Below are 14,269 nucleotides of genomic sequence, written 5' to 3'. Positions count from 1 at the left end.
GGCAGTGACCCAAGCTGGGAATCAAACCCAGGTCCTGGCACTGAGCCAGCAATGCTAACCACTGTGCCACCATGCCACTACCTATGGGGATGGTGGGAAAACTAAGCACTGCTAGAAAACAAATGCCAGCAAAAGAAATACTCTAGAGGCATTGGATGTGAACCTGTGTCAGTATTAAAAGCTTTACTTTTCAGATGCACCTGACATGCATTGTCTGAATTCCTCATACAAGATCATCACAAAATGTGATTTCCTTAGACAGATGTGTAACAAGTTGTAATTATACGAACACTTCAAAGAGGGGAATTGCTATTTTAGAAGGTAATCTTAACTACTTGGGTGTGAAAGATTTAAATGCCACGTGACTTTAATTTGGATTCAAACTGGATTTTAAATTTGGTTTTTGGAGCAAGGAATGGATTTGGGTTTGCCTGGCACTCTCAGCATTGGCTCTGTAACTTTAAGAATGGAGTAAAAAATTAAAGATGGCTTTTGATCACACACTTCAAAGCGATCTATGAACAGGTTTAAAGAAAACTTAGAAGAGATATGTCACCTTGCAACAGACTGGCCAAATCCCACCAACTTCACTGTTACAAATTAAAAATTGCCTAAAAATAGCACTAACTGTGCAGGTTTGAAAGTCATTCCCTTCAACGTATATATAAAGGGAATTTGAAACTTTAATTAGAAATCTTGATGAGAAAATGCCTTTTAAAATAAACACCAACCGCTGGTTTGCTGTGAAAAGAAAAATGGTATGCTTGATTCTCAAGTGAGGAATTAATTAAGCAGCAATTAATGAAGGAACATTGCACCTGGTTAACAGCTTATCCTGATCGATGAAGGTAGTTTTTCCTCAAAAGAAGTTAAATTCAAACAGAATATGGAAAATGAATTACCTAATGGATTGGAAACAGCAAACCTATAACATTATTTTACATGAAACAATGGGTAATGATTCAACTTAAAAATATACTTTAGGCATGATATCTGATCATTTTTCTTCAGTGATCAATATGAATAATAAGATGAATACTAACAGTCAAGTACTCAAAGAAGCCCTAGGAAAGTGGAAACAACTGAAGGCCAGGAACTTCAATATCTGTCTGTTGGCATAAATTAAGATGGGCCAAATAGCCTTTCAGAATATAGTTACCTCAAAGGCCAATTTCAGTGATCTAAATGATTATCTCGATCTTGAAGAAACTAAGCTTGAGTCAGCAGGACAAAGGTGGAAGCTATTCTGAATTCAGTGAAATCTGAATGCTCAAACTTTAAGAACTTGGCGAGGGAATTTTAATGATTGAAACAGCTTCTAAAATCTAGTCTGCTTTGCATTAATTGAACAGTAAATTGGAGGGCGATATCTGACCAAACAACGAGACGGAGATGCTGCTGTTGAACTGGAGTGGGCACAGTAAGAAGTCTCACAACACCAGGCAAAGTCTAACAGGTTTATTTGGAATTAGGCACTTTTGGAGTCTCAGTCCTTCATCAGGTGAGTCTCACCTGATAACGGAGCAACACTCCGAAAGCTCATGATTCCAAATAAACCTGTTAGACTTTGCCTGGTGTTGTGAGACTTCTTACTGTTACCAAAAAACGGCAGCGCGTTGGTTCTGGGTCAAAAAACAGAAAGAGTGTTTCCCGCAGACAGTGCCAGTGTGTTTTTGGGTCGAATCTTATGCCTTATGAGCAATAACTTTTATGCCCACAGGTTTCACATCGCTCTATCAGTGTGTTCCCACTGATTCAACCACTCCACAGCGACTTCATTGCTGCAAGCACTGGGGAGCTCCATATAAATGGCTCCCCAGCACTTATTCCACAACAACTGCAGGAGATGACAGGCAAGGAGGCTTTTTGGAGGGGGCCCTCTCAAGGATGCTGGATGAAGTGGACACACACTACTCTTGCTCCAGGAGACAGTCTTCCAGCTAGATCATCATTGTGACATTAGTGTACCTTTAAGAAATGTTTTTTCAAACAATGTTCTCTGCAGCTACAAGCTGTTTTGGTTTCATTGCTGGAAGTCTTTTTATTGCTCCTTCAGTGGTTTAAATGAGGTTGCTTATTTTTATTCTGGGATCTTATGACCCTGCATTGTTGGGAGGAAGGTCATGAGTTTTGAACAGTCTTTTTTCCCTAGTAAATTTAAGGTTTCATTTTCTGTTTTGGCTGGCTGCAGTTTTGAGTTTTAGAAGGAACATTGAGCTGAAAAAAGTGTTACTTTCCCTCTCTGGTTCTGGAAATTCTGCTGGTTTGCTGAAAGCAAGGCTTCTTGCTTTCCTGGAGTAGAACATCTGCTATTGGTGGCTTGACCAGAGTCTCTCCCTGGTGTTCTGGGAAGGTATTCTAACTTCAAACTGTTCTGGGTGTATCCAGAGGACTGCAAGAAGTTACAAGGCTGAGAGTTCAGGTTTTCAATTTTCCAACCAAAGGACTCAGCTCCAGTACCAGGTGAGCATTAGTCTTTGCTGTGTTAAACTTGTGGAAAGGGTTTTTGTCTACGAGAAGTCTTTTGTTTAATTGGAACATTTTAGATATTTTGTTAAGGGTTATACACTACCATGGTAAGGTTACAAGGTGACCTGATTGAGGCATACAAGATGATCAAAGGATTGGATAGGGTGATCAGTGAGAGCCTTTTACCTCGGATGGTGATGGCTAACACAAGGGGACATAGCTTTAAATTAAGGCGTGGTAATTATAGGACGGATGTCAGAGGTAGGTTCTTTACTCAGAGGGTAGTAAGGTCGTGGAATGCCCTGCCTGCAGCAGTTGTGGACTCGCTAACTTTAAGGGCGTTCAAATGGTCAGTGGATAGGCATATGGATAACATTGGAATAGTTTAGGTTAGAGGGTCATTAGATTGGTTCCACTGGTCGGTGCAACATCGAGGGCAGAAGGGCCTGTACTGCGCTGTAATGTTCTATGTTCTATGGTCGTTTCGTTTTTGTTTGTAATTGATAAAAGTTATTGCTAATTTTCTTACTCTTCATTTTAACTATATCCTTAAATAAAACTTTGTTTTATAAAAGCCCCCAGTGGGTCATGTGAATCATATCTGAAGTGAAACATATCATGCTTATCCCCGCCAAATTCAAAGTGCAAAACTTATGATCGGGCTTCATAAAATAAGTTTGACTTGAACTGTAACGCCACCCCCATTTGGGATACAGTGGCAGTCTTAGTCAGTGCAAGTGCACTCCAGAAGAAGACGGGCAGTGGACTGAAGTAAGAGGAATGATCTTCATCATTCAGCCAGGATAAGTGAATCACCTCTAGTCTCCCAGTGGACCTCTTTGCACATCCTCACACCCAACTCTCTCACTCAGCCATCTTGACCTTTTCCAACATCAGAATGCCCTCTCCCTCCCACATTCTACATTCCCCTAATAGCTGCTATGTTCCTCACATTCCAATTCCCACCCAATCCCCATGTCTGTCACATCTCATTGCCATCTTAAATGTCAACACTCCCAACTACACTCTTCCACTCTGTATCACTGCAGAACAACCTCAACATGCATTAGAGGGCGGACCTAGCTGGAATCATGCCCATGCCGTGGGCAGAGAAACACGAGGACCCTCAACATATATATGCTGACATTCATCATGTCTCAATTGAGTAATACAGTTCTCACTGTATCCCCTGTAGTGATGCAACGTTCCTTCTTTTGCAGGCTGGCCAGCAGAACAGGCCAGACCACCCTCATGCCCCCTGGATTCCAGCAACTCAGAGGAGGATTTTCCAATGCCACCACTAAAGAGACATCACAGGCAACCACCCATACGTGGCACCAGTGCAGATACTCACATGTCAACATTCTGAGTCACTCACTGGTGAGCACCTCACAACTGAGGATCCACAGAAGGCAGAGGCAAGGACAACAGAGGGAACTTGCACTTGCCAGAGCTCAGGACTCTGCAGAGCCCCTTGCCGATGTACCCCTGGGCCCTGTCATCCCGTCGCTGCTGGAGCTGCAAAGGCAGAGTCGCAATTATCAGGAATGGATGACAGTAGACCTCCTTAGAGTGCAAAGCTAATTGGAGGAGTCCCAGGGCCTTCTATACGAGGAGGTGATGCTATAGCTGCAGTGCACTGAGGCTAACACTGTAGGGTTGGCAGCTGCAATGGAGACCTTGGTGCAGAGCTTTGACTGCATAATGCAGGCACGAGTGGGAAACCACAAGTGTTAGTGCCAGAGAATGGCAAGGCTTCTGGATCTCATTCTAGTTGCCCCTTCATATCATGGAGGAGCACCGAGGCCCCTGGGAACCTGAAGAAAGAGGATCAACAGGAGTATAGCCCGTAGCCTCTCTCTGGGAGCAATACACCTGTAGCCCCTGACACCAAGGAGGGAAGCAGTCAAACATCCATATTGCTCAAAAGCAGGCCTGGATCCTCAAAGTCTTGCGTCAACCCCTCCCCACAGGAGCGTTTCTACAGTATAGGGTTCGAGGTGGCCACTCATCAGCTTCACAAGAGCAATTAGGGATGGCCAATAAATGCTGACCTATCCAGCAAAGCCTACATCCACTGAATGAACAATAGAACAAATTAATTGGATGTAGCAAGTGCATTTTTATGCAGACTCTGTTAAAGACAGTGTAATGCCGCGAGCTTACACAAGATACAAGTGGTTAAAGCATTTCTGCTGAACATACTTAGCAGCAACAACATAGAGCAAAATAGACAAAAATGTCTTCCTCTTTACCAAAAGCTCATTCCCAAGCTTCTGCCATACTGTTTCACAGTGACTGTGGTGTCGAAGGAGTTTAAAATGACAATCAATCTTTTCTTCTCATTGTGGCTTTCCCTGACAGGCATGCAAAATTTGCTGCCATATCTCAATTAAATATTTCCTTGCATGCATTTTATAAAGAGGTCCAATTTCCCATAGCATAACAGATAGGATCGGTGGAATATAAGTCAGTGGTTATTGCCCTAAAACGATCAACCAATGCTTTGTCCAGTTCTTGTCATGAAAAACATAATAGGAAACATTCAAACCCTGGAGGCAGATCAGAAAATAACCAAATATTGGAACTGAGCTTTGAAGGTAGATCAGAGAAACTTGTGCTATTCACCTTAGAAAGGAGGTGATTGAAATAGAACCTTATAGATATATGAAATGGTATAATAAAGACAAATGTTGAGCATTGGTTTGAGTTACATTGCTCTGGGGTTTTACTCTTCTAAGACCGATTTTAGGCAGCACGTTCAATTTTTTGTAGAGTCTTTGGATGGATGAGCAAAATGGTAACCTACACCTGCATCCATCATGTTACTGCATTATTGTGCATTGCAAACTATAGAGCATGACTTTATTAACTTATACTTAACTGGTTTGAAAGTAAGTTTTTAACTTTCTGATCTTGGATTTCTTTCATACAATTTTCTTAAGTATCACACTTAACCGAAAGATTGATTGCACAGAAGCATCCCTTTTAGTTGTCATTTCACTTCCCCCAAGTTCCTCCTTTCTTGGCATCAAAGTTGACGTGTGTCCAAAATTTCAAACTACTATATTCAATCTCTTAAAAAATAACTTCTGCCACAATTCAACTGGCAGCAGTGCTTGATTAAGCACTGCACGCCAACTAGAATTCAAACTGATGTGAGTAAAATATACAACACATAACATACAGCCCAAAAGCAGGCTTCTCGGTGCATCTGTTTCAGCTCCACATCGACCATCTTGCAAACTTCTTCATTCAACCCTACCAGCATAATTTCCCATTACTTTCTCCATGATGTGCTCATGTAGTTTCTTCTTAAATGCATCTTTGCAATTGATCTCAAGTTTTCCAAGTAGAAGTTTGTTGCAACTTCTAAATATGCTCTGGGTAAAGATGTTTCTCCTGAATTCCCTATTGGAATTATTAATGATCATATTATATATATTGCCCCTTGGCAACACAGCCACAATAAAATATCACCACAGGTGCAATATAGGGACATAGTCTGAAGATACTGCAGACAAAATTAAAAGACTCTAATTGCACCAACTATCACCCATCGGCTAAACTACTGTGACTATCACATCAAAAAGTGAAGCACACAGAGATGTTTCTGAAGTAAACGTATTGCAAGATAAATGTAGTCTGCTGAACATGCAGATTAAACAGACGGGGCTTAACCTGGCAGCAGCCATTAATCAAGGTTTGCAAGACCAGATGGATGACAGAAAAATGTTGTTCTTGCATCACCGCAATTGCAATATTAAAGGTGATTAAGTACAGAAGCTCTAACAGGGATCTGGACGTGTTCCATCTGTTTGAGAAACTGGAAAATGTGGTACAGTTTTATTCATTGCAGTCATATTCATTCTACAGCATTTTGGAGTGGAATATTCCCCACCATTACGTGCATGAGTAACCTCGTGACTTCAAGATATATCACAAATTTCTATAGATATATACATATTGAGTATTCATCCATTCAGGGTCAAACATGGAATCAGGGTCATGGTCCTGGTGGATCAAAATCATGGCACAATTTGATCATACATAACTGGAAACGGTGACATTCAGACAAAAGTTGTTTAACTTTCTCATTTTTTTTCTTCTTCGCTGTCTTTTGGATGGATTTTTATTTTCTGTAGTTCTATTCTTTGATAAAATTACGAAACCTTGACTGCCAGTAACTATCATTCAATGTTGTATTTTTGGATCCTGCAGATCATAAAATCATTACCGGACAGAAAGAAACTGTTCAGCCATTGTGTCTGCAGCAGCTCTTCAAAACAGCATCATGACTTCTTCACATTCACCAAAATGAATTTTTTTTTATCTGTTTCCATATTTAGGATGATCTGGTTTGGATGATCCGAGTGTACATTTGAGACATAGTGCTGCCTGTCTACTCACGACAAATTGTCACTACTATCTTCTATAAATATCACTGAACTGCTGTCATGGTTGGCTTTTCATGGTTGTAATAATTTCAATGTTAATTTAAATAAACAAATACATGAATCTCAGTTAGAATTTGTTTTTACTAAAAGGGTTGCAAGATGGCATGATCTTAAATAGTTTGATTATATCTTCTTGCAGTAAGTGGGAGAAATGGACAACTGCAGCTATTCACATCAAGACAATGGTCTTAGATTCATAGAGTCGTCGGTATAGAGGAGGCCACTTGGCCCATCAAGTCTGCACCTGCTGTGGGAAAATTACTACTTCGGAGTCAGACTGGAGGAGATTTATTTAACGAAGCTTTGTGGAGAAAAGGCACTGGCACTCCGCAGTACGGGGGTGGGGGTGGAGATAAGGCTACCTTCTCTCAACGATACAATAGGAGCGGTCCACCTTTATACCCTTTACACAATAGGTGGACTGAACACGATTAACACATCGTTGTAATCAAATGGGTGGACATCATTTATCACATCATTATGGACTGGTACAGACATGATCATTTCAATATCGCATTGTTCCACGAATGGATACATTTCCTCTTTATCAATGACTTAGTTTCAGTCTATTCATACAGTAATTGGTTTTCCTGCATTTTTGTATTCCTGTTCCTACTTGTGGCTAATCTCCCTATCAGAACCCATTGTCCCAGGACTATCTTTGTCTTTTCAGGTGCCTGGATTCCTGCAGTATTTGTTCCTTGTAGTTTAATTCAAATAACTGTCTGTCCTGTGGTTTAAATTTCAAGTAGTTGTCTGCATTGAAAGTCAGTGCCTGCTTAATGTCTTCTAACCCTTCACGTGCTGGGCAGCTATTTTTATGCCAGGTATCCATCTTTATGGCTTTTTTTCCCACTACACACCGAACACAAATCACACCCAGGCCCCATCCCCACAACCCCAGACATTTACCCTGCTAGTCCCCCTGACACTAAGGGGCAATTTAGTATGGCTAATCTACCTAACCCACACATTTTTTGGAGAGTGGGTGGAAATCGAAGCACCTGGAGGAAACCCATGCAGAGACAGATAGAATGTGCAACCTCCACACAGATAGTGACCCAGGCTGGGAATTGAACAACAGGTCCCTGGTACTGTAAGGCAGCAGTGCTAACCACTGTGCTGCCCCAGCATGCCTTTTTCACATGCAGCATTAATCGACACTGCTACGTACGAAAAAATGAATAAAAAGAAATGAAAGGTAGGACAAGTCTAAGATTGTTCAGCCCCAAGGATAGATAACTAGGTTTCAAATGAGCTGGACTCTGACCGAAAATCCTGATTTCAACGGCATTGCTCCAGATAGTGAGGACTAGCCTGACATGTTCCTTGAATGGGATAGTGGAGGAAAAGAACTACTCAGTGCATTTTATTTATTTCTGAGCAGTGTCAGCTGCATCAGAAAATAAAAGAAAGCCACTTCGTCTGGATGAGGTCATTGTACTAACTCAGTCTTTACTACAGGAGGTACACTAACAGAAGAAACTGGCAGGTCCCAAAATTCAAAAATGGAATACTATTGTCTAGCTCTTATATCCCTCAGTCACTTATTTCATCAAAATATATGCAGTTCCCACTTAAATACTGACATGTTCTGCCTCTAAGTATTCTGCTTTACATATTCCCAAACCACTCAGATTAAAACACTTTCCCTCCTCTGAGCTCAAATCAATTTACTCTTTGAATACACACAAAAGGATTTAATACATGATCAAGATAAATCCCATTTTTGAAAGTCACTTAGCACTGGGCTCGCAGATTATGCAGTCACTTTGTCTTTTTGAACACAGCCCCAACCTGTTTCCTGTGCATTGAATTTGAGTACATAATGATCCAATACAATGTTGGGCATGCTTTTTCCATATCAGACATTAAACCAAAAGTACCATCCACTCACAGAATCAGCAGAGTGTGAAGAGCAGAGAGCTCCCCCATTGTCCTGACTAATGGGACGGATTACTGCAAAGAAGTGTAGCAACAACTGAACAATGAGGGACACTACAGACCGTTACCCACAGATCCGACCAAAGAACCCTCCCGTCAACTCAACACTTGATCAAGAACTTTGATCCGGACCTTCAGAGCAGCCTCCGCACTCTCATCCCATGTACTCTCCACATTGGGAGGCAGTAGAGATCTCCAAAGATACACAAGGCAAACATATCCAGCTGTCCCATCATATCGGGCAATGGGACCCTGTGTGAGAACCTTTCCAGCTTCGTCGATGGCATCCTGAAACCCACTGTACAAAAGAACCCCCAGCTTTTGTCACAACACTACAGACTTCCTACAGAAACTCAGCACACGTGGAGCAGTTGAACCAGGAGCGCTCCTTGTCACAATGGACTCTGCACCAGCATCCACCAGGACGATCCAATGCTGCAACTGCCAGTTTCCAGATGCAATTTTACAACTCAACCACTTCATCCTGGACCATAACATCTTTACCTTCAACAACCAGTTCTTCATCGGACACATGGAACAGCCATGGGGACCAAATTCACACCTCAATATGCTAACATCTTCATGCACAGGCTCAAATAAGACTTCTTCACCGCACAGGACCTTCAACCAATGCTACATACTAGATACATCAATGACATTTTCTTCCTTTGGACTCATGGTGAATAATCACTGAAACAACTATATGACGACATCAACAAGTTCCATCCCACTATCAGACTTACCATGGACTACTCTCTGGAATCAGCTGCATCCTTGGACACACGCATCTCCATCAAGGACAGTCACCTCAGCACCTCACTGTACCTTAAGCCCGCGGATAACTTCACGATGCTCCACTTCTCCAGCTTCCACCCTAAACATGTTAAAGAAGTCATCCCCCTGCTGACAAGCCCTCCATATACACAGGATCTGCTCAGGTGAGGAGGATCACAACAGACACCTACAGATGCCCTCATAAGAAAAGGATATGGTCCGCGACTCATCAATCAACAGTTCCAATGCACCACAGCGAAAAACCACCCTGACCTCCTCACAAGACAAACAAGGGACATGGTGGACAGGGTACCCTTCATTGTCCAGTACTTCCCCGGAGTGGTGAAGCCAAGACATCTTCTCTGGAGTTTTCAAGATGTCATTGATGAAGATGAACATCTCGCCAAGGCCATCCCCATACCCCCACTTCTTGCCTTCAAACAACCGTACAACTTCAAACAGACTAATGTCCACAGCAAACTACCCAGCCTTCGGGAGAACAGTGATCACGACACCACACAACCCTGCCACAGCAATCTCTGCAAGATATGCTGGATCATCAACATGGATGCCATCATGAGAACACCATCCACCTGCAACTTGGCCAATGTTGTCTACCAGATATGCTGCAGGAAAGGACGTCCTGAGGCATGGTACATTGGGGAGACCATGCAGACGCTACGACAACGGATGAATGAATACCGCTCGACAATCACCAGGCAGGACTGTTCTCTTCCTTTGGGCGAACACTTAAGCGGTCACGGGCATTTGGTCTCTGATCTTCGGTTAAGCGTTCTCCAAAACTGCCTTCACAACACATGGCCGCGCAGAGTCGCTGAGCATAAACTGATAGCCAAGCTCCGCACACGAGGACGGCCTCAACTGGGATCTTGGATTCATGTCACACTACTTGTAACATCTCACTTACTGTCCTGTCTGGAGACAATACACATCTCTTTAACCTATGCTTAATGCTATCTCCACTCACACTGTCTGCACCTTTAAGACTTGACTAGCTGTAAAGACTCGCATTCTAATCAGTATTCTGTAAACTGAATGCGTGCCTTTATATGCACTGTTTGTGATCAGAACTCCCCACTCACCTGACGAAGGAGCAGCACTCCGAAAGCTAGTGGCGTTTGTTACCAAATAAACCTGTTGGACTTTAACCTGGTGTTGTGAGACTTCTTACTGTGTTTACCCCAGTCCAACACCAGCATCTCCACATAATGTTCACTGAGAGAAGTCTTATTATCACAAACAAATTATCAAAGATTGTCCAGGGAAGTTTTCTATGTGAAAATTGGCTGCACATTTGTCAGCATCAGTGTCCCCATTTCAAAATGAATGGAGCAGGGCAATTCTGAGAAAGGCAGGGCATAAAATGAAAGTCTTGCAGTTTTTCTTGCTGCAATTATAGTTTAATTATTCCTTAAGCTATGACATTTGAAAATTTTGAGATGAGATAAATAATACACCATACTTGGCTTACAATTTAGCACTTTGAACACTGCCACACAACTAATAAAAAAATGATTTCATTCTAATAAACTTACCCAATTAACAGGAGGATGGAACAGGCAAATACAAAACCCAGGGTATACTTCAGTGCATTCTTCACTTGCTGAAAAGAACAGAGGCAATTCCTGTCAGTATCAACATCAACCATAAGTGAGAGCTACACGTATACGATTTTAAAATAATTACAGTTTTAACTAAACAAGTTGCAAAGAAATCTCGAAGTCTAGTCACATGTCAATTCTCCAAATTAAACTTACTTTGAAAGGGAAATCAAAACGCAACACTCCTATCACTACATCACCACTAATTATGGCAACTTAAATAACTACATGCATTGTAGCTGCAGTTCAACGCCCATTTCAAAAGTTGCATTCTGTGCACAGATGGGCAAGTACACTCAGGTTACGAACATATAACCATAACACAAACAGCAGAGACCAGTGATAATAGATTTAACATCACACTAACCTAACAATTAAACTTTTACAACTGAAATACTTCATGCTATAAAGAATCCACTTCATTGCTCCTTTTGAGATCCAGATTCTGAATTGAATATAATGATTTTTAAACACACTTTGGAATATAACGAACTAAGTTAACCTGAAAGCTGACAGCAACAAGACTTAAAATGTGAAAGTAATAAGGTGTTATATCTTCATCTACTTTGGACTGGGACCTCAACCCATTGACTGGATAAAAACAGTCATCAACATTTAAAAGAAATTCTGCTCCTGGATTTACATACAACTGGAGGGGTGGATTTTGAAATGCCAATTAGATTGAAAATGGAGGTGGACAATATTAAAAACCGTGGAGGGTGTGACTGGATCCCAATATCTCAGAAACGCACCAAATATTTGAGGGTAGGCAAAAATGAGGAAAAGCAGGGAACCTGTTCAGCTTCAATTAATGGACCATTAAACTCTTCAAGGAGCTTGTTTACTAGTTGAGGACAAGAATCCAATTTTCAAATAAGAATTCACCAAAACCAAACACAGTGCACAGTTATTGGGTTCAAAGTGGGCTGAGGTGAAAGGTTTCTTTTATGAAGTGGAAAGTATCAGGACCCGAGAGATCTTGTTCCAGACTGTGCTTATTACCTTCACTTGATTGTATGGCTACTCTCCTGCATAATTAGGCTGTTGCCCCTGCAAGATGCTGCCGCAGGCCCAATCATGGGTGCCATCTGCACTTGCTGTACATATTCTGCAGACAGCTTCCATCTTTTGGGGACATTCAGAACAATGAATAGAGTATCAAGTTGGTCTCCGTCACCAATTTCATCATTTGTTTTAAGTATCTGTTCTTAATGTGCAGCATCACTGGCTTGACCAGCATTTATTTCCCATCCCTAACTGTCCTTGTGAAAGCGGTGGTGAACAGCACGTTAGCACTGCTGTCTCTCAGCACCAGGGACCCGGGTTCAACTGTGGCCTTGGGTCATTGTGTGGATTTTGCACATTCTCCGTCTGTGCATGGGTTTCCTCCAGGTCCTTCCGTTTCCTCCCACAATCCAAAATGCGTGGGTTAGGTTGATTGGTCATGCTAAATTGACCCTGCTGTCAGAGGGATTACCGGGGTAAATATGTGGGGTTACAGCAATAGGGCCCGAGTGGGATTGTGGTCAGTGCAGGCTCAAATGGGCCAAATGGCCTCCTTCTACACTGCAGGGATTCTATGATTTTATTTTCTTGAATCATATGTTGTGCAAGTACATGCACTGTGCTGTTAGAAAGGGAACTCCAAGATTTTGACCCAGTGGCAGTGAAGGAACAGCAACATAATATAATTCCAAGTCAGGAACGTGTGTCACTTGGAAGGGAACTTAAAAGTGGTGTTGTTCCCCAGCAACGTTACCTTTGTCCATCAAGGTGACAGTTTGTGGATTTGGAAGCTGCTATCAGGGGAGCCTTGATGAGTTGCTGCAGAGCTTCTTGCAAATGGTACACATTACTGTCAGCTGTGCACTTATGGTGGTGGGAGTAAACGTTTAAGGAGGTAGACATAGTGCCAATCATGTGATGGCAATGCCACTGAATGTCATGGGGTTGGATTCTCTTTTGTTGGAGTTGGTTATTGCCTGCATTTGTTTGACATGAATGTTGCCACTTGCCAGCACAAATCTGAATACATCCAGGTCTTGCTGCATTTGGATATGGCCAACTTCAAAGTCTGAGCAGTCACAAATGGTGCTGAACACTGTGGTAATGTTCACAGATGATTACACATGCTACTTCATTATCTCAGGAATTGCAAATGAACACTCCAGTCATCAGAGAATATCCCCACCTGTGACCATATGATGGAGGGAAGATCGTTGATAGTGCAGCTGAAGATGGATTGGGTTTAGGACACCATCTTGCGGCAACACCCCAGGACTGAGATGATTGACCTCCAACCATCTTCCTTTCTGCTTGGTATGACTCAAACAGTGGAGAATTTCCCCTGCTTTCCATTGATTGCAGATTTGCTTGGGCTCCTTGATGCAATATTCAGTCAAATGCTGGCCTGATGCTCAGGGCAGTTACCCTCAACTCAGGTTTAGCTCTTCTGTCCGTGTTTGGATCAAGACTGTAGTGAGGTCGGAGCTGAGTGAACCTGGCAGAACAAGTTGCGCATCTGTCAGCAGGTTATTGCTAACTAAACACCACATGATAGCACTGTTGACGACCTCTTCCAATACTTTGCTGATGATACAGAGAGTAAATTAATGGATTGGTAATTGGCCAGGTTGGATTGGTCCTAGTTTTGTAGGCAGGATATAACAAGGCCATTTTTCCACATTGCCACATGGATGCCCGTGTTATAGCTGTACCGGAATCATTTGGCTAGGAATGCAGCAAACTCTGTAGCACAAGTCTTCAGGACTACTGCTGGAAAATTGTCAGGCCCATATAGCCTTTGCAGTATCCAATGACTTCAGCCACTTCTTCACATGGGAGTGAATCAAATTAGCAGCAGATTGGCAACTGTGGTGCTGGAAACCTCTGGAGGACTCAAAAATGGATCACCTGTTTGGCACTACTGCCTGAGGGTGGTATTTACATTCATAAAAACTAGGAGCAAGAATAGGCAATTCAGCCCTTTGAGCCAGCTCCACT

General features: G+C 42.3%; 1 protein-coding gene across 1 annotated transcript in view; it reads right to left on the bottom strand.

Moving 5' to 3' along the window:
* lmbrd1 (LMBR1 domain containing 1) overlaps positions 1-14,269 on the bottom strand; it is a 221,685-nt gene that overhangs the window by 123,792 nt on the left and 83,624 nt on the right. The window contains exon 5 of the mRNA XM_080191977.1: positions 11,201-11,268. Coding sequence (XP_080048103.1) covers positions 11,201-11,268 — 68 coding nt within the window. The remainder of the gene's footprint in view (positions 1-11,200; positions 11,269-14,269) is intronic.

This window comes from Carcharhinus amblyrhynchos, chromosome 7 (genome assembly GCF_965287045.1).
Source record: "Carcharhinus amblyrhynchos chromosome 7, sCarAmb.v2.hapA, whole genome shotgun sequence".
In the NCBI taxonomy this organism is placed as follows: domain Eukaryota; kingdom Metazoa; phylum Chordata; class Chondrichthyes; order Carcharhiniformes; family Carcharhinidae; genus Carcharhinus; species Carcharhinus amblyrhynchos.
Note: the sequence above shows the minus strand (reverse complement) of the source record. Positions and strands in the feature narration are given on the sequence as shown.